Here is a 21928-nt window from a genome sequence, read left to right on the forward strand (position 1 = left end):
CCATTTTTCTTCAGTTGTTGTTCGACTGGTTGTTACCAGCTTGTGTGGGCCATGTAACCAAACAGTGTCGTCAGTTGGTCCCTGTCTCTGACATGCACATGACTATGTCAATGCTCAAACTCTTCTCATGCCTCCTGGATGAAGTCAAGTAAGTCAATTCCTCAACTCTTTTTCATATCTCAAAGAAAATAACAAAAATATTTTAGTTTGACCAAAGAAAGTAGAATAAGCTGCTAAAAACTGCTTACTAACCAAAAAGTCTTGTCTTCAAAGGCAAAGATTATGATTTTCACTGCACTTAATGTACACAAGAAACCTGTCAATGATGGTCACAGACTGAAAATCTCATGTGTTGTCAAAACTTTCTCGAAAACTTTGGTTCCCGTGTAAGAAGCTTTAACATGAAAAGGATACAAAATCATGCACTTTAATGAGGCCCATGGCTTGTGTATGTGCAAGAGTGCGCCATCTATTTAACAATACACTTACGTTGCACTGTTATTTGTTGATGCAGTGTATGGTGGACTTATTAACAAGCACTGAAATGGTTTTGAGATTAAACTTGCAATACTTTAAAAACGCACTGAAACTAACCCGTACTTTTTGTGGCACTTCTTGCTCTGCATATTGGGTTGCACTTTTGCTTTCGTGTTGTGATCTCCACGGTGACTCATATTACAGGGCCATAAGGGACAGGTAAGTGATGCTGTTTTTGTTTTATATTAAAACACTAACTTTATAGCTTTATCTTTTCTGAGCATTCACATTTCCTGTAACAATATTAATGAAAGCATGTATTGCATAATCTGCAAGGCCTAGCAGAATGCAGAATAAGATAGTAAAGGCTGAGTCACACTGCAGCGATAACGAAAACGATAACATACTAATTTTTGTTTTTACCCATACACCGATGTGCGTTGGCACTGTATACTCAGTACTTTCCCCCGTCCTGTGAAAAAATATCACAGGCATATTACCCAGGTGAGATTCGAACCCACGACCCTTGCAGTTCTAGAGCAGTGTCTTAGACTGCCGAGATTGCCCGGTAGCTAGAGGCAGTTATTGTCGTGATCATTATCGTTTTTGGTTATCGCTGCAGTGTGACTCGGCCTTAAAGCTAATGTTTCAAGTCAGCAGGCTAGTTAACTATAATAACACTGTGTAGACATTCAAACTTAAAAGGCAAAAGAAGCAACAGGAACACACAAAAAAGGCACACAAGAAATTTTGTTCAGTTGGTCTTAAAAGTTTGCATGTTGGACGGAGAATTATGTAGTTGTTTCCAATGACACAGTATAGTTCAATTTTGTAGGATGTGTGGTTTGAAAGGGAACCAATGGACTCTATGTTATGGAAAGTATATTCTGTTCTTAGACAAAAGACCCATGTACAGAGTATTGTACCCAAAAACGTTCAGTCCATCAGTTCCTTTCAGAATCACAAATACTCAAAAAGACAGATGGCAAATTCTTACACTTTATTACAAGAATTTATTTGTTTGTTTGAAAGAAGTGAAGAGATAACGAGTGTAATTCATAGTATGTTGAATCAACTTCCATTTCTTTTTCATGTCATTTCATTTTCATATCTTTACAAGAAAACATAACTTCTATTGGGTTGATTTGCTGAAGGTACAATTCAAGAAACAGAAAATCTCTAAGGGTATTAAATGTATAGTAACATTGCTTTAAGAGAAATTTCCCAGATTGTACTGCGTTAACAAATTAAATTACAATAGAACTGTTTTAATAGAAAGTAGCAAGCACAACAAAATTATGCTAACTAGAACTGCACTCTGCGTAATTTAAGTGTTTTTTAGGGGGAAATGAATTTTAAAATGAACTCTGTAATCTTTTCTAATTTCTTATTCCTTTTGTCATCATACTAACAATATAACAACCACCACGACGGTAAGAATGCATTCAATTCTGTCTCTTGTTTATGCTCACAGAGTTGGTCTGCACCATATCAAAAGAAAAACATTATCTCTAAAAAAATATTTAAAGGGTGTGTGTACTTTTTGTAGGACAAAAAACACAATGTCCACAGATTTACACTAAACTTACCCAGTTTGAAGATAATGATAGTAGAAAGCTTCCCTGAAAATATGACGTGCTGAGGTGGGGAAATGAGTAAAACAAAATAATTTTGGTCTCATGACCAAAATTATTTTAAGCATTTACAAACGTATTTTATGACATTGTTTTACTCATTTCTCAAAAACTACAGCACCTCAGTAAGTACAATTTGAAGGGAAGCTTTCCACTATCATTATCTTCAAACCCTGTAAGTTTAATGTAAATCTATGGACATTTTGAAAAAGTACCCAAATCCTTTAATGGAAACAAATAGTTAAAGGAACACGTTGCCTTGGATCGGTCGAGTTGGTCTTTGAAAAGCGTTTGTAACTGTTTTTTTTATGAAATGCATATGGGGAGAAAGATGTTGTAAAAGTAGAAATTGCACGGTTTTCATTTTACCTCGTCGACGAACACGGTCGGCCATTTATGGGAGTCATGGGATAATTGTATTCTACTTTTAAAACATCTTTCCAACCATATGCATTTTATAAAAAATGGTTACAAACGCTCAGGTATAGACCAACTCGTCGGATCCAAGGCAACGTGTTCCTTTAAAAATAAAGAATTTATTTTTGGCTGTAAAGCATGAACAAAATCTCAACTTGTATTTGATGTTCAACAAGTGTTCTGAGCCATTGTTATCTTTTTGTGGTTGTGCTGCTTTTGTGTGTGGTTCTTGTGAAGCTTATAACAAGTTTACCTGTCCACATTAGACAATATATTTATGCTTTAACAGACAAAAAGTATATGTGACACAAACAATACTTGTTAAGTTGTTTGTACACGACGGCTTGTAAACAACAAGAGAGATAGTGTCAGGTCCCAACAATAACTCATCAGTTGTATCTTTCAACTTAAAGTTACTAATCGTTGAGACATGTTTTGTTCATTGTCCCAAATGAAAGTTTGTAACTTCCACAACTGCAAAAAAAGTAGCTATCTAATATTTAAAGCAATTGTTGTAACCATCAATTTGGCAAAAACAAAATAATAATAATAATAATAATAATGGTAACATTTATAAAGCGCTTTACGCCCTAACGACCCCAAAGCGCTGTAACAAGAAACGAAAAAATATTAAAAAGATTTAAACAGAAAACGATTTGAAACTACAATAACAATATGAATGAGTTTAAGAATAACTAACAATTAAAATAAAACATAAAAACCCGAGCCAGTCAGGAGTGATTAAAAATATACACAATTTGGGTAATTTCGAAAGGTGACAATACAACTAAACCTTTGACAACTATGATCATAATATAAATTATTTAAACAAATGACAATTTAAAAAGATAGGTTTTCAGAGCCTTCTTAAAATGGTTTAGTGATTTTGCAAATTTAATGTCATCGGGGAGTTTATTCCATTCTTTTGGAGCTGCAATGGAGAAAGCTCTGTCCCCATAGGAGGACAGTGATGTACGGGATGCTTGTGGAATTGTCAGTAATCCTTTGGCACTGGATCTCAAGGAGCGGGTAGGGGCATATGGATTGAGGAGATTCCTAATGTAAACAGGTGCCATGTAGTTAAGGGACTTGTAGACCATCAAGAGTGATTTGAACAGTATGCGTTTGCGAATTGGGAGCCAGTGGAGATTGTGTAGAATGGGTTTAACATGGTCGTGTTTTTTGGCACGGACAACGAGCTCAGCAGCTGTGTTTTGGACACGCTGCAGCTTAGCAAGTTCAAAGTGAGGCAATCCATGTAATATGCTGTTGCAATAGTCTAGCTTAGAAGAAATAAAAGCATGTACAAGTATCTCAGTTGTACCACGGTTCAGAAACTTGCGTAGTTGACCGATCTTTCTAATCGAATATGTAGCATTCCGGGACACCATATTTACATGGCGTGACATTGTGAGGTGACGGTCAGCCATAGTACCAAGAATACGTACTTGTGGCACGGGTTCGATGTATGAAAGTCCAATTTTCAGCGGTCGTAAAGGTTGTGTCGTGCGGAAGCGGGATGACAAATGAACGATCTCCGTTTTTGAGTCATTCAGCATGAGCTTGTTTGCAATTGTCCATGCTCTAATATCAGCAATACATGCTTCCATAGAAGCAAGTGCAGTGTCTCGTGTTGATGGATCAAAAAACGTGTAAAGCTGCGTGTCATCTGCGTAGACCATGCCTTCAATGCCATGTGCAGCTAAAATATCATCAATTGGAGCAGTGTACAAAGTGAATTGCTTGGGGCCAATGACTGAGCCCTGTGGTATGCCATAGGTAAGTGGATGCTGTTCTGACACAGACTCACCGATGGCAACAGATTGTCCACGCTCAGAGAGATATGAGGAACACCACTTGAGTGCAACATCAGATACACCATATCTATCTGCAAAACGTTTTAGCAACAACTTGTGGTCGATGGTATCGAAGGCAGCAGATAAATCGAGTAGCACAAGTACTATTTCCTTGTTGTTATCCACAGCTCGGAGTAGATCATTGTGTACCTTCAACATAGCTGTCTCAGTGCTGTGATGATGCCTATATGCTGACTGGATTTTGCTATGAAGACTGTTTTCCTCAATATACGACATTAACTGTGATGAAGCAGCATGTTCCAGGACTTTGGTGATGAAGGGTATGTTAGAAATTGGCCGGTAATTGTGCAAACCTTCGGAATCAAGATTGGCTTTCTTAATAACCGGAGTTATTATGGCTGACTTCATCAACCGGGGAATGTAGCCTTGCATTAGGGAGAGATTGACGATGTTAGTAACAACAGGTAGTATTTCATCAATACAGTTCTTCAACAAGGATGTAGGGAGAGGATCCAACAAACAGGACTTGTTTGATGTACCCATGATGATTCTTCTTACAGCATCCATGGAGATTGAAGTGAATGTACCAAACCTGCTCGTACAAGACTTATCAATGTTGACTGAGATGGGTGTGGCTGTGGTATGGTCTAGACTGTATCTTATGTCTTTGATCTTGCCAGTGAAAAAATTGGCAAACTGATTTACTAAGTCGTGTTCAGGTACAGTCGGAAGAACCCGTGCTGAACTACCTGTCATGTTGGACACCATACGAAAAAGCTTTCGAGAGTCACATTGTGCGATCTGATTACTATGATAGTTAGTTTTAGCGCTTTGTAGTATATGGCGGTAGGTGTTACAGCTCTCCCGAAACACTTGACGATCAATCTCAAGTCCAGATTTTTTCCATTTACGTTCGTGTCGGCGTTTTACACGTTTAGATGAACGAAGGATGTCAGAGTACCAAGGTGTGTGAGGGCGAAGTGTGATGGTGCGAGTGGTTTCAGGCACATGTTTATCCATCAGACTACGCAAGGTGTTGTCATACTGATCGACTAAATCATCTAAATTGGTGCATGGGTCAGTAGTTAGTGGTGACATTTCAATGTCATGTCGGAAATCTTCCAAGTTTATGTTCCGTAGATTACGAGAGGTAATGGATAGTCGTGTGCAGTCTGGCTTGGAGATTTCCACTGTCATCATAACTGCTGCATGATCTGATGGTAAACTATGATCCAACTCGATATGATGTACAGTATCATCTGCCTGACGAGTAATGAGCAAATCAAGTGTGTGACCATGTCTATGTGTGGAGCCCGTAACAAGTTGACGAAGATCAGCTGAAACAAGCATATCTAGAAACTTCTTTGCAACTGTGTCATTGGTATCATCAACGTGGATATTGAAATCTCCAGTGAGTAGTATACTGGTTGCAATCACAGACAAGCGTTCAATCAGTGTTGAGAATTCGTTCAAAAACATTGAGGCCGTAGTATTGTTCTTTTTGGAGGGAGGAGGTCTATAGATGACAACTAATCTCAATGACTTACTTGCAGAGTTGACTGTAAGGTCCATATGCTCAAAGGATGTAAAATCTGAGCATTTGTTGATTATAACCTCAAAGCCCTTACGTATGATAATACAAATACCACCGCCTGCTGTTCCATTAGCACGCGGTACATGGTGCACATCAAAATCAAGTAGTGAGTTAGCCAAATCTGCTAAGACACGGCTATCACGATCATCACCCTTCAACCAAGTTTCAGTTATGGCAAGCATGTCCAATCTATTTGTGACGATAAAATCAATCAATGATGTGGAGCAGTTATTTTTCTTTATGGACGCAGCATTCCAGAGAGCAAAACGGCATTCCATGTGCGAGGAGTAACTTGGATGAACAAAAGGAATCTTCACTAAGTTGGATTTATTCGTTTTGTTTTTGTTGTAAAAAGAGCCAGTTCTTACGGTGATCAATGGTATTATTTGACGTTGTTTGTTCGTACCAGCTCGACAACCTCTGTGGGTCTTCTTTTCAATATTAAAGTCTTTCAGTGTTTGCCAAGTGGATTCATTTAGAGGGCATTGTTTCTTCACAGCATCACCAATTTTCATAAGTGTACTCACAGTATACTTGTAATGGCACATATTTACATGTAGGTAAGGTACCAGACTATCAACAAATTAAGTTCTAGCACTACGAATTGTCTGGCATCACTCATTCAATAGTGTAGAAAACAGTTTAAAAATTGTAGCACAAAACGATGATAAAAAGTCACTTTCACAGCACAGTTCATAGAAAAGATAAGGATGCAGTTGATCACCAGTACTTACAACAAATAATAGTCCACAACTGAAGACAAACATCAAAATCCAAAGCAAGAAAAAGGATAAAAACTTCAAAATTTTTACAGAGCACAAAACACCATGATGCAGCCTCTACAGGGCGCCCTCAAAATGGATGTACATCTTTTGATTCTCATTTTCATTTGAACTTCTTCTTACCTCTGCATGATACTTTTCTGAGCTGCTATCTAGTTATATTTTAGTTTCAAATCAATTGTGTTTTCCATTTATTTATTTTGTTTGTGTGAAACAACATAAAAAATGCGGTTTTGTTGTGATGTCAAAAAGTACATCCTCCACGCATCAATGTTTTGTACCACAACATTAGATTACAGCATCATTAATACGTTCCAAATCCTTTGATGGTTTAAAACTGATTCATTTTTGCCATATTGCAGCATGGCATTATGTGGTACATCTAAACACCATTGAGTTTCTAAATTTACATTTACCCATAGTTTCTAGTAAATTACAGATCTATAAAAATAGAATCAGTTTAAACCTCATCCCCTTAACATGGTGCAGACATCTCAGTTTTCTTCTGTTGAAATCAGTGTTAACCAAACCGAGGCTGAAAAGAAAGTAGTCTGTTTCTTGTGCATGACATGAGAAAAATAGTTATCATTGTTAAAGTGTATACAGGGAACCATACAGATGGGATCTTCATGGTAAAGGTCTTTGTAAAGTACTAGCTGTATCTATTGATTTTGATTGATTTGATTGGATTTTGTTGACAGGGATGATTCCAGTAGTGAAGATGATGAGGAGGATGGTGAAACAGGAAACCAGTCCCTGACGGAGCAGAAGGTTCAGGAAGAGAGAACCAACATGCTTGTCTCTCACTTTCTCTTCTCATTAGTGTGGTCTGTAGGGGCCACCGTAGACTACTCCTCAAGGGAAAAGTGAGTACAATCAAAACCTGGGCCCAATTTCATAAATCCTCTGAGCACAAAAACTGTCTGAGCACAGAATATGATTTCTTAGCAGAAACAGGCTAAAAGCCAAAATTAAATTGAGTTTGCATTATGGTGGCTGGTGCCCAACTTATTTTTTGCTTAGCAAAGTATTTCTGCTAAGCATCTTTATAAATTTGAGCCCTGGCTTTGCTTGAGAAAAATGCACTCAGCTCTCTTAGTCAGGTTTAGTGAGTTGAGTTCTGGAGTGGTCACAATGTGAATTGGTCGCCGTGTGAACAGAGTCTGATCTCAGTGTGTTATCTGTGTGGACTAACTATATTCAAATCACACATCATTCACACAGTTTTCATAGAAAACACACTGAGATCACACTGTGTTCACACGGTGACCATTTCACATAGTGACCACTCCCACACTATGAAAACTGTGTGAAAAATGTGTGATTTGAACATAGTTGGTCGACACAGAAAACACACTGAGATCACAATGTGTTCACCAGTGGCAATTTCACATGGTGACCACTCCCAGACTATGAAAACTGTGTGAAATATGTGTGATTTGAACGTAGTTGGTCCACACAGAAAACACACTGAGATCACACTGTGTTCACACGGTGACCATTTCACATAGTGACCACTCCCAGACTATGAAAACTGTGTGAAATATGTGTGATTTGAACGTAGTTGGTCCACACAGAAAACACACTGAGATCACACTGTGTTCACATGGTGACCATTTCACGATGTGACCACTCCCACACTATGAAAACTGTGTGAAAAATGTGTGATTTGAACATAGTTGGTTGACACAGAAAACACACTGAGATCACACTGTGTTCACCAGTGGCAATTTCACATGGTGACCACTCCCTTAGTATGAAAGCGGTGTGAATGATGTATGATTTGAATACAGTAGGTCCACAAAAAAAAAAAAAAACACTGAGATCACACTGTGTTCACTCAGTGACCTTTCACATTGTGACCACTCCCAGACTATGAAAACTGTGTGAAATATGTTTGATATGAACATAGTTGGTCCACACAGAAAACACACAGAGATCACAGTGTTCACATGGTGACCATTTCACATTGTGACCACTCCCAGACTATGAAAACTGTGTGAAATATATGTGATTTGAACATAGTTGGTCCACACAGACTATGAAAACTGTGTGAAATATATGTGATTTGAACATAGTTGGTCCACACAGAAAACACACAGAGATCACTGTGTTCACATGGTGACCATTTCACATAGTGACGACTCCAAGACTATGAAAACTCTGTGAAATATGTGTGATTTGAACATAGTTGGTCCACACAAAAACACACTGAGATCACACTGTGTTCACACAGTGACCATTTCACATAGTGACCACTCCCAGACTATGAAAACTGCGTGAATGGTGTGTGATTTGAATATAGTTGGTCCACACAGAAAACACACTGAGATCACACTGTGTTCACATGGTGACCATTTCTTATAGTGACCACTCCCACACTATGAAAACTGTGTGAAATATGTGTGATTTGAACGTAGTTGGACCACACAGAAAACACACTGAGATCACACTGTGTTCACACAGTGACCATTTCACAAAGTGACCACTCCCACACTATAAAAACTGTGTGAATAATGTGTGATTTAAAAATAGTTTTAACATAGTTGGTTCCAATATATTCAAATCACACATATTTCACACAGTTTTCATAGTCTTATATTATTATTATTATTATTATTATTATTAGTGTGATCTCAGTGTGTTTTCTGTGTGGACCAACTATGTTTAAACCACACATATTTCACACAGTTTTCATAGTCTGGGAGTGGTCACAATGTGAAATGGTCATCGTGTGAACACATTGTGTTTTCTCTGTGGACTAACTATAGCTGCAACGTTGTAAATTTCATTGTTAAGCAATAAATGATTTGGGAACCAGTGGCAACAATTCTAACTCTATGAAATTTTGGCTGTAAACCTGTTCCAGCTGAACAAGATTTTTGCAAGATTTTTCTGTGCTTAGCAAGTTTGTGGAACCCTTTTTTCAATTGGTTGATAAAGCACGGAATGAAAAGCAGATACCCCATCAAGGAAACTCTTGGTTGCACTTTCCATGGACTTTTTATAGACCACATGTACAATCTCCTCACTGAGATCATTGACGGTATCATTGGCTGAGAGTCATGATGCGCACTGCGTACACACATGTTTCCTCTGATTGATATCAAAGATGGTGGCTATTGCATTTAAATATATATTTTTGGTTTGTGTTTCAGGCATTCCGTTTATAAGCTTCGGCTTTCTGTTTAATACCTCCACATATTAGTTTCATTATTTCGTTTTTTTTCTAAAGTAAACTATCCTTGGTAGAAATAAATGTTGATGAATTGAATCGAATTGAATTGAATGGAAGACTTTGGAACGCTAGGTGGCAGCAGACCTACCAGGTAAATTTCCATTGTTTACGTAGTTTTGAGCATGTGCACATTACCGAGAACAATGGAATTTACCTGGTAAGTCTGCTGCCACCAAGCGTCCCAAAAGTCTCCTATTGAAGTGGTGTATTCCCACTCCCATGATACTCACTTGCATTATACAAATCTCCTCCCACCAACAGTTTCAGTGAGTTTTTCAAGCAGCTATGCGACATGGACACCACCGGCAAGCACCCAAGACCAAAGGACCTGAAGTTTGCTCGTAACCTCCTGATCCCAAAGCGAGGCTCGGTGTATGAGTATGTCTACATCAGGAAGAGATACGGATCTTGGCATCGATGGGAAACCATGGTAACATCAACTGACATCGGGGCCAAGGCCAAGGTAGGACAGGAAACGGAATTAGCAAATTCTTCACACTGTTCTCCGAAAAGAAGTATAATGGCCATTCAATTCTAGTTTGATTCACTTTGATTTTTTACTATGGTTTTTAAAGAGACCTTTTACAACTAATTTAGTCTGGGTACCTACCCTCTGGGTATATGACATACCCTATATGGGGCAAAGGTGTTCTCCTCCAATGTTCCCATATTTTACGACACTATTTTCCTCTTGTTCAGAAGTAAACCCCCTCCCCCGCTAAAAACACCCCAAGAAAAACAAAAACAGAAGACACATAAGGAGGGTTGCACCATGTCCCATGTCAAGCACCAATGTCCGGACACAAACTGTAAAGCAGTGAGAACCAAAGTAGAATAGGACTTAAGCTAAAAGTATAACCCAATACTGACCCCTAGGACTAACTGTAAGATTTGACATGTACCTCCTTATAAATCACTCCTTGCTTTTATTTCAATGCAATTTTTTCTTTTAACATTGCTAATTTTACGGAGCATGTGTTTGCTGTGGTGGTTAATGTGTGCTTAACCTGTGCATGGTGTCTTAAAATAAATGGGCCGAGGTTTTTTGGATTTTTTCTATCATGCTGCTGCTTAAATCATTCAGTTTTTTTCATCTTGATATATTTATTCATTGAGGAAGAAATTCAGACTCCTAGGAGTTTGTGTTTTTTTCCTTGTTTTTTTTTTGGTGTGAGATCCAGATGAGAGATTGCATATATTATTAAAAGAAATTAGATTAGCTTTTGCAAACTGCCAACCAAAAGGATCTATGGTTTAAAAATGCGAAAGAAATTAGTGAACAGCCTGACGTTTCGACCCGAGCTGATTCCTTCTTGAAGGCTGTAAGATGTTTTTGGTGTTTTTTGCCAAAATATATTATCTTGTTATTAAATTGGCTTAAAAGAAGAAACTAAGTTTGCAATTTTAGAGAAATTTTTAGAGTTTATTCTTCAGTTATTGGGAAGTAGAGGTTTTCTTTACAAATGATGTTGGTGTTCACACCAGGTGGCCCATCTCCTGTATGTTAAAAGCTATTTATTTGTTTGCACTATTTTGACATGCTTTATGTGTTTGCACTGATCATGCTTTTGCACCCTTCACCCACCACCATCCCAACCCACTCTACTGCACTGATGGCTGTATGTATGCTGTGTGTGTCTGCACCTATTATTAACAGCACTGTAAGGTAATTGCACAATCACTCATTCTAAGCTTTTGTTTGAATCACTATATTGCACCTAACTGATCAATATGCATTACACTCGATGAGAAACCATAGGCTTTGTTTTCTACACAACATCAAAGCCCAGTTTATACTTCCTGAGAGTGCTTCATGCGAAGGGAATGTTATGATCATTATCTCTGATTTATAACCAAAGTCAAGAGGATGACTAAAGGCCTTTTCACACTTCGAAAATCTCCGTGTTGGACACGGGTTCGACACGTGTTAACTTGTGAACCCATTTCACACTGCAACATTTCAACACGGCACTGAACCGTGTGTCACAGCTCTGTTTTCTCCGTTAATGTTGGGCACAATCAGAGCACATCCCAACTCTTGTGAATTGTTAGTTGTGAATGTGTTGCGTCAAATTCACTTCCTTATTCACAGGAAGTATGAGTTGGGCTTATGCAAGTTTTTCTCAGTCTTGAATTTCTTAATTTTTCTGTAACCAGAATTTATCCTGTTTGAGAAAGCTATAACGAGTCTACCACTAAGTAAACCGTTTCAACTTGACACAGACTGGTAATTATACGGAATGCATTGAGCTATTTGAAGCAAAATGCAAGTCTTTGAGCACGTCTTCTATGTTTTAAGAATTGTCTTACCAAAGATTACCAACTTAAAAAAGATCAATGTGTTCAGCTCAAAGTACTCACAAATAATTGCCATTTTGGATCTGAATTGTGTGAAATTGCCTACATGCAGTGTGTGTGAAACACAGTATGAACAATTGGTCTCAGAGAATTCTTCTGTTCTGCAAAGAATTTTGGGACAAAGGAAAGAACAACAGAAATGTATGACATAGTGACCAATTATTTTCCTTGTTTGTTCAATCACCTCTTTTTTGATGAGGTTTCAGCTAAAGCAAGCTAGTCGTAACATTTCAGACCATTTTAAGAACTGACTCAGTGGTAGTACAGTTAATCAAGGTCCTTTAAGCTAAAGTAGTAGTCCCAGCCTATTTTCTATACCATCCGTCCGGGTAAAACAGTTAAAAAGCAGGACAGTTCTTTTCAGAACTGAGAAGTCTCCCGAACTTCCAAACATCTACTCAGCGGTAGTTCTCTAAGAACAAACTCTACCTGGCAGGTAGATACATGTACACACATGGTATTACCGCAAACCAAATATACATTGATACCTCACCATGCAATGCCTCAAATCCTATGTAGGTTTCAGCTTAGTTTAAAAAAAGCTTTTTGTGAAGTATTTTGCTTTCCCTTTTTGTGGATTTTAAGAAACAGCCCCTCTACTTTACCATATCGCAATCATCAATGTCATCATGTCTTTGATTTGCTCAATTTTGTGTTTGCTTGCTGCATGCTTCTGACTTGGATTTGTTTGATTTAACGTCTGCCCTCTACGCCACTAATCATCACCTACCAGAACGATAATGACTTCAAGGTTATGGTAAGGCAGCAATCATAGACGGGCACCCATTGTTCTGTTTGGTTATGGGGTTACATTTTCATGGGTTACCATCAGATACCATACTGTGACCTTCCAAGTACTATGCATGAATGCTGAATAACTCCAAGCAAAATTTAGGGGATACCGGATGCCCCAAAAAAAAATACTTAATAAAAATGACAAAACGGACTTTTCAAACACCATTAAGTTTACATTTCAAACCTCAAAATGATTGTTATTGAATGAAAATAAACCTTAAAAAAAAATTCTTTTTCAAATATGGTTCTGTATAGATTTTATTTATTAGTCACCTGGATTGCAGGCATGCAATTTTTCAGTTGATTTTATCATTTTGGTTTCTCATCAGTGCGTTTGAAAATTGAAGAAAAAAATATTAAAGCCTTGGTGTGCCTGGCACTTTCCTCTTATGTTGACAGTTGCATGCCTGGGACTATTATTCACTCATTAAAGGTTATCATGTCTTACATTCTTTTCCAGTAGTTTGTTTAGAGTGGTTATTTTTCTAAACACGTAACACTAGGGGCCAATTTCATAGCGCTGCTGAACAGAAAGTAACTGTTTGTGCTAACTTTAGCTGAAAATATTTGCTTAAGGGTAGACTATCTTCACTGTCACAGGTTAGCAAGAAAATTAGGGGGCCAGCTTGCATGTCACCATCATCTTGCATTCATAAAGTAAATACCGGAAGGTTAGCACTTCTTTTCATGTGATTACGGTTAGCAGTGCTATAAAATGGAAATCATACAGGAAGTACAAAATATTTCTTACCATTGCTGACTATTTGACAAAGCAAAAGGCAGGCTACTTTGCTGGTGTCTCTTGTAAGCAGGTGAATGACATAACAATGAAAAATGAAAATGCATTGTCAACTTGCACATGCATCTGGACATTTTCTCAAGTGTCTGTAATTAGTAAAGCACAACAATTTGCTTTTGTTAATATTTGGCATGAAGGTGATTATTAACTGTTTTTAATGCATCAAAAATTTACTACTAAGGATCTGCCTCACTTGGACCATAGAGGAACTTATAGGCAGTGGACACTATTGGTAATTACTCAAAATAATTATCAGCATAAAACCTTACTTGTTAACGAGTAATGGGGAGTTGTTGATAGTATAAAACATTCTGAGAAACTGCTCCCTCTGAAGTGACAAAGTTTTCGAGAAAAAAGTAATTTTCCACGAATTTGATTTCGAGACCTCAAGTTTAGAATTTGAGGTCTCGAAATCAAGCATCTGAAAGCACACAACTTCGTGTGGCAAGGTTGTTTTTTCCTTCCATTATTATCTCGCAACTTCGACGACCAATTGAGCTCAAATTTTCACAGATTTGTTATTTTGTGCATATGTTGAGATACACCAAGACTGGCCTTTGACAATTACCAATAGTGTCCAATGTCTTTAAACTGTACTCAACTATTTGCAACTATTTAGGTCAGATCTCTGAATGAATAGTAGTATGGTTTGCTTTTCAATTACACTCACAATTAGGCCAACATTTAATTCATGCTCTTGTTCACATCTTCTCTATCAATCATAGTGTGTTTGGAACTTTAAATGATGTTCAATAAGAGAGGGGTGTCATATCTCTTCATGGTGAACTAACTTCTCCAATAGGAATACTTTTGGCTCTTCTGTTTCACTAGCCTTTAGATAGTTCCCACATGATGCTTCTACCTATGGTGGCCACCTATACGGGCAAATCAAAAATTTACATTTTGTGTCAATAGCGCTCGCATTACGAGAGAGTTTTATCAAATTCTGTGTGTGATTGCTCAATGAACCACTCCGCTGCGTAGAAAAACTAGCCCAAAACAAAGTTGCGCGTAAAGATGGCGTCTTTTGGGAACTATCTATAAAGTAAAGTCTTCCATCATCATGCATGTTTTTCACATTGGTCTGTGCGCATGCTTTTGGGATTTGCATGAATTTGGGCATGTTTATATTAACTTAATCATTGACATTAACTCCAACATTTCAAGTACTTTTTAAAATTGTATAGATTTTAATTATTTGTAAATCATTCTTTGTAGATATCAAACAAAACTTTGATGCAGAATGTTTGTGACCAAATATTTTACTTTCTAGATTAACGAGCTAATAATAAGAACAGTCGAGACGGAACGCCAACTGTACTTTCTACGCAAGTTTGTTTCCCAAGAGCGCCCTCTATTGTTCGTGGGACCCACAGGCACGGGCAAGTCGGCCATCACCAATGCATTTCTCTTGGAGCTGGCGAAGGGACACTACATCCCGAATAATATTAACTTCTCCGCTCAGACTTCAGCCAATCAGACGCAAGATATCATTATGGCCAAACTTGATAGGTGAGAGTTTTTATTTATTATTCTATGTATGATTTTGTGCATAGCCACAATCACAGGTAATTTGTTACAAAGACACCAAATGAACAACGGGTAGATACTGAAGACTTGTGTTTGACAAACTTTAAATTGACTTCATCATTGACACAGCGACTGTTAAAGCATTACTCTATGGTTAAAGGGACATTACAGAATTGGTTTTTGCTAACAAAACAGTTGCTGGCAGTGTAAGCACTTTATGTAATCAACCATATACATTAACTGACAAACCTGTAGAAGTTTGAGATCGATCGGCCATCTGGGTCACGAGATAATAGTGAAAAACTGATTACAAATTTTACATTGCATCGGTGCCAAAAATAAAAGTGAATAAAACGCTCACTGAGCGATAAACTCCAAACGCGAAGTTGGATTATTTATTTCTCATCAAATATGACATTTCAGACAGAAATATTTCAAGGGATGCATGTTTTCAACTATCCTCATCATTAGACCATGTAAGTTTAATGTAAATCTGTGATCTTCACGATTTTTGTTTCTTACCAATTCTGTAACGTTCCTTTAATTGATGTATAAATAACGTTGCAATAGCTGCTACTAAAGATCACTGGTTTTCAAACTGTTTTTCATAAAATGGACACAAAAGAAATGTGTACCCATGATTGTGGCTTTGCACTTTTTTTTATTTCGTTGTCTTGGATAAGAGGAAGTGAGAAGGGTGTTATTGCAATAGACCGATCCACTAAGCTCCGCCCCATTAATAATAATAATAATAATATCGAAGTCTTATATAGCGCACGTATCTACCAAACAAGGTACTCGAGGCGCTGAGTATATACAAACTTTCAGAAAGATAGGTTATTGCAGTCATGAATTATGAGACCCTATTATTTAGCACCTTATAATGGTTTACAAGGTGCTACGGCGCATACAGCAGCCACAGCCAGGAACACTGGGGCGAACCCCTTCTCTTTTCGAAAAGTGCACTGGGTTCTTTTACATGCGTTACACAACACATGGGACCAACGGCTTTACGTCCCATCCGAAGGACGAAGCAATGGTTAATTGTCTTGCTTAAGGACACAAGTGTCACGGCTGGGGATTCGAACCCACACTCTGCTGATCAATCACAATCACAATGCAACGAAGGTCCGACAAATAAGGTCCGACATGCGTGCGCGTAGATTGGCACGCGCGGCAGAGTTGTGCAGAAAGGCATTGGAGAGCCCCACGTGTTCTTGCTCACATGTGCGTCATGGGCGGAGCCTACTGGATCGGTCTATTGTTCCTTTGTCAATATGGTAGTTCAGAAAGCATAAAAAAGGAATCCTTTTTCTATGGATCGTGGATTAAATGTGATGAATTTAATAAATCAAAGAATTAGTAAGGTTTGTCAGAGATTTTGTGCTCTTTCACATTGGGCTTATTTCAGTTGCTGTTTCATCAACCTTGACAGTATTCAGAGATATTATTACTCTGGAAGTACTGGTAGGAACATTTGTAAGCTTTCAGATTTAGGCTAGTAATTTTTTGGATTTTAAACCGATAACAACTTTAACTTCTGCTTGCATCTTTTACAAGGAGGAGGAAGGGGGTTTATGGTCCAGCAATCGGCAAGAAATTGATAGTATTTGTTGATGACCTCAACATGCCTGCTAAGGAGAAGTATGGTGCCCAACCTCCTGTAGAGCTACTCAGACAGTGGATTGATCATGGGTACTGGTTCGACAGGTGAGTTGACACAGCAATTATCATAGGGCCCATTTTTTTACCCTGGTTTTGACTTAGGTTTTGACTAGGGCTTAGTAAGTAATTTTGAAAATGCACAGTTAAACACAACCAAATTCCAGAGTACTGCTAGCACAAAAAGTAGCAAAGCACAACAAAATTGCTTTTGCTTAATAAGCACAACAACTAGCTAAGCACAATAAAATATGAGAAATAAAATTAGCTGTTTCAAACAACTTACCAACCAAAAGGACCTGTGGTATAAAAGCAAAAAATAGTTAATGGCCTGAAATTTTGACCCAAGCAGTCTTTCTTGAAGCCTTAATAAAAAAAAAGCTGCTTATACACAAAAAGTAGCTAAGCACATCCAAATTATGCTGACCAGAATACCATGTCAAATTTTGTGTATTGTTAGTGTACACTGCCTTCAGTCTTATAATACACAAACTTTCTTGATCATGAACTGTAGGAAGGACACGAGTGTACTACGTCTAGTGGACTTACTGATGGTCTCAGCCATGGGTCCACCAGGGGGTGGCAGGAACACTATCACCCCACGGTTCCTACGTCACTTCAACATCATCACTCTAGATTCATTTGATGAGAAGACAATGAACAGCATCTTCAGTCCCATCATGGATTGGCATTTTGACCAGGGATTCCAGACCAGCCTCAAGAGGTTCTCAAGGGTACGCACTGATCGGCACTGTTTCTTATTTAGTTGGTTGTGCTTATATCCATACTGGGCTTGAGTCCACAAGACAATGGGCTTCATCTTTCATCTTTGAATGAGTTGGTCAGTTTGATCTAAGAGATTTCTTGATAACAAGGGGATCATGAAACTAACTGCGCAAGTTTCCAGTATTAGGATTCAAAAAAGGTAACTTAAATACAGGGTAACTAGAGGAGGGGGATTAGACAAAAGGGTACAGGACAGGTACGGGATGTGGAGTAAGGAAGAGGAAGGGACAACAATCCATTCTAAGACGGCCAGGATAAACAAAAGCGTACTACTTGTTTAACTGTGTGAATTTGTTATTATGCTATTAAGTAATGAAGATACATCCAGCTCAGAACTATAAGGTCGTTAGGGCGGTTATTAAATCAAATTGGTTTTGCATATTTTGGAACTCACCTTAAATGAGGTTTATTGATCTAGAGCAGGCTCCCAAGTAATTGTTTGCATAAAGAAGCGTTGACTTTCTAAGTAAGACATTTCTTTGTTGATTTTTATTTCTTTTTTTTTCAAGTGTATGCGCATTTCATGCAACAACCTTTTGATAAAATCATCAAAAGGTTGTTACACACAATTTTGCGGAAATGATATTGCAATTAATGACCTTATGAGCCTATGAACTCAAGATGAGATATGAACGCAATGTTCCCCAAAATGTTCAAAAACAGGCAAGACTTGCACAGTCTACTCTAATGTACATGAACAAAGTCCATCATTTCAAAATTACCAAACTTGTTAATCAACAAAACCATCGCATGCTATTCCTCATCCCGCTTTAGATTATGGTATGTGCAACTACAGACGTCTATACCCAATCCATCTCCAACTTCCTACCGACCCCGTCCAAGTCTCACTACGTCTTCAACCTGCGAGACTTTGCCCGCGTCGTCCAGGGCATCCTCCTGTTGAAACCCAAGTCCATGCCAGAGAGCAAGGAGGCAGAGAATAAGCTGATCAGACTGTGGGTCCATGAGGTGTATCGAGTCTTCTATGACAGACTGGTGGATGATGAGGATCGAGAGAAGTTCTTTAAGATTATCAAGGTGGGGACTGTCATAGATTTCTCTTGATCCCTTATCAGGCATGATATTCCTCCTACTTGAGTCTGTTTTCAGATTTTTTTTGCCCTGAGATAATTCAGAAAAACTGTGATTAATTAGCCTGAAAAATCAATTCAAGCCTATTGACCCAATTCACCTGACGTCATCATCAAAATAATCTGGGATGTGCCATACTGGTAGGCTATGTCACTGTGCGTGACGCAGAGTTTGCACTTAAACAAAACCTATGTGCCCACCAAAGTGGTGGCGCAGTCGCCGCGTGTGACGTGCCTGCAAGGGGTCCATACCATAAATACATATAGGCAAGCCCTTGTACTCAATACAATTGTTATTGTTTTCAAAGAAACCAAATATCTAGCTGGACTGCCTTATCCGTATCCCCTAGAACTGGCTGGGGCCATATTTTGTTGTTCTTCTCCATAACATCGGAGCTACATGTAGCTCAAATTTGTGTCAGTGTGGCAGCCATAAACCATCATTCGTGACTGCCCTGGCTTCATAACACCAAAGACCTCAATGAGGACTCCGCCAAGTGGCTTGAAGTCACTAAACTGCCAATTTAATCACATTCAACTGAGTCTGATGTGGTAAACTGACAACTCATTTACTACTCATCAACCTGTAATGTTGTATAATGTATTAAATAACTCAGTTATCTGAATAATTTGATTGATTTTTTTTTTTAGAATGTTGTTCAAGGGCAATTCAAGGAAAAGATGAATACGATATTCAACCATCTCTACACTGGGAAGCATGTCACAGACGCTAACATCAGAAGGTAAGAAACTTACTGTTCAAAAGAGCAATTAATTTATCGCCTATCAAGGATAAATGCTTCCAAGCAGCCATTAACCTTGCAAGTTTGCTCTTGTGACATTTGTCAATTCCTCTACAGCCAAATGAGGCTTAAAGATTGGTTCTTACTTCATGTGAAAGTATATTTGATTATTTAGCAATTGTTTATAAGCCTTTATTCAAATTACTCTATCATGCAAAATGCTGCTGTGTTTACAAAACGCATTGCCTCATAAAATGACAACCCTCATTTGCTTTTGGATTGCTTTATTGGTGGCCTGGCATTAATTAGAATTGATTAACTATCAGTGAAGCTTAAATTGTCATGCAAACTTCATTTGTATGTATGATAGGACTTAAGCCCAGTTCTACCCGGTGAATCCGAATTTGACGTCACAACCCTCCTTTCGCAGCAATATTCGTAAGTGAGTTGAGCAGAGTTGAACTGCTGCGAATTATTCGTTGCAAATTTGTGTCGTCAACATTTGCTTCCCATTCCCATTCACAGGAAGTATGAACCGGGCTGTAGTTGTTCAGTAATGTAAGCAGTTAATGTCCCATTTCAAATAATAAACCACAAGGAAAACTGACTGGGTAAATTTTAAGTGATTTGGAGTTGGAACAAAGAAAATTTTACTAGAGAGGGATTTGAAGCAGCGACCTCCGAATTAACCAGTTAATGTCCCATATCGGTAGTCAATAATTAATAATCCATCAATAGTTCAGTAGGGTTGATGATTGATGGGATTATGCCTTCGATATCACAAGCATTGAGTTTGGCACACAGTCAGTTCATATGAGAAAGATATTTGGCTATAGGGCCTTGGAAAATTGTCCTTTGAAAAAAATATAGTTAGAATAACAAGCAATGGCAGCCATTTAGACAACTTAAAAAAAATTGTACGTACTAACTATATTTTTCAGAATTTATATCTGTATTGGACCTATAGCCAAACATATTTCTCATGACATACTCTGACTATGTGCCATAACCCACACTTGTTTCATCAAAGGCACAACTCCCCTAAATATTCACCTATCTGCCCCACTAATAGTAAAGTAGTTTAAGAGATGCATCACCGAAAATAACCACTACTTTAGAAATCTTACCCTTAAATCATCATCATTTGTAGACTTCAACAAAAGCAGTAGCATGTTATCAACCACAAATAAATGTTCTAGAAATGTACGTCGTGTTAAAATTAATCCTCATAATGATGCTTCGATCATACCTGCTCCCGGAACCTCCCTGACTTTTTGATTCCTACATTTTGTTTGTTTGTCTGTTTTTTTTCGTTGAGTAGCGGCGAATCTAAGGAGTTACGCTCTGAGGACATGAGAAGGTAGCTTATTAACGCCTTGCACACTAATACAGGATAGTGTCATTGTTACCCAAGAGTCTCCCAATCGGGGGTCATTCATACCCTGATCTGGGTATCAGTGTACCCTAGTTGGGAGAGTGTTTGCTAATAATGATTCTATGTGGACCACATTACACTAACCCCTGCTAACAGCATTGACTGGTTCTCCCACCCTCACTACCTAACAACCCACCTGATTACCTATCTGACAATATTGTCTTTTATTTTATATGACTACACTAACCCCTTCTTGCAGCCCTGTTCTTCTCTGCAGCACTACCTACCCACACCCCTTTCTCCCCCACCCCATGAACCAAGACAGTAATTCTCAGTCATTTTCAAAACTTCACTTTATTAAATTCATCTCTGAAGTTTCTTGTTTTGGGAGAAATTCAAAAATTTGGTGATAATAGACAATGGTAAATATTAAAATTTTCAAAATAGAAAAACGGGATGACAGTCTTTGCTTATGGTAAAATCTGATTTTCAACAATTTGAGACCAAGAGATTTGTTTGTTGCACTGAGCAGACTTGGTCCCCACAGACCCCTTGCAAAATGGGAAATACAAATAATGGCAAATGGCAATGGCACATTTTATGGTATTTGGTATTTGCGAGGCGTAATGGCAAATACGCTGCCATTGTTTGTATGCAACATGCACATCACTCAGTCGATGATAGGTGTCGCTATGACCTGACGGTGCTGTTGGAGCTTTGGACAAATTATGCAAGGTGCCTGTCAAAAATCAACTCTGTATTTCTATCTCCATAATAGGACCATGACACTCACTATCTTGTATTATATAACACCCAAGCAGATCCTTGCC

The 21928-nt window shown here is 38.2% G+C and overlaps 1 protein-coding gene across 1 annotated transcript in view; it reads left to right on the plus strand.

Moving 5' to 3' along the window:
• LOC117302717 (dynein heavy chain 3, axonemal-like) overlaps positions 1 to 21928 on the plus strand; it is an 89931-nt gene that overhangs the window by 24391 nt on the left and 43612 nt on the right. Inside the window, exons 28-36 of the mRNA XM_033786722.1 lie at positions 15 to 148; positions 7423 to 7587; positions 10221 to 10422; positions 15185 to 15423; positions 17002 to 17151; positions 17618 to 17837; positions 18664 to 18927; positions 19632 to 19723; positions 21045 to 21083. Coding sequence (XP_033642613.1) covers positions 15 to 148; positions 7423 to 7587; positions 10221 to 10422; positions 15185 to 15423; positions 17002 to 17151; positions 17618 to 17837; positions 18664 to 18927; positions 19632 to 19723; positions 21045 to 21083 — 1505 coding nt within the window. The remainder of the gene's footprint in view (positions 1 to 14; positions 149 to 7422; positions 7588 to 10220; positions 10423 to 15184; positions 15424 to 17001; positions 17152 to 17617; positions 17838 to 18663; positions 18928 to 19631; positions 19724 to 21044; positions 21084 to 21928) is intronic.

Source organism: Asterias rubens, chromosome 2 (assembly GCF_902459465.1).
Source record: "Asterias rubens chromosome 2, eAstRub1.3, whole genome shotgun sequence".
NCBI classification, from domain to species: Eukaryota; Metazoa; Echinodermata; class Asteroidea; order Forcipulatida; family Asteriidae; genus Asterias; species Asterias rubens.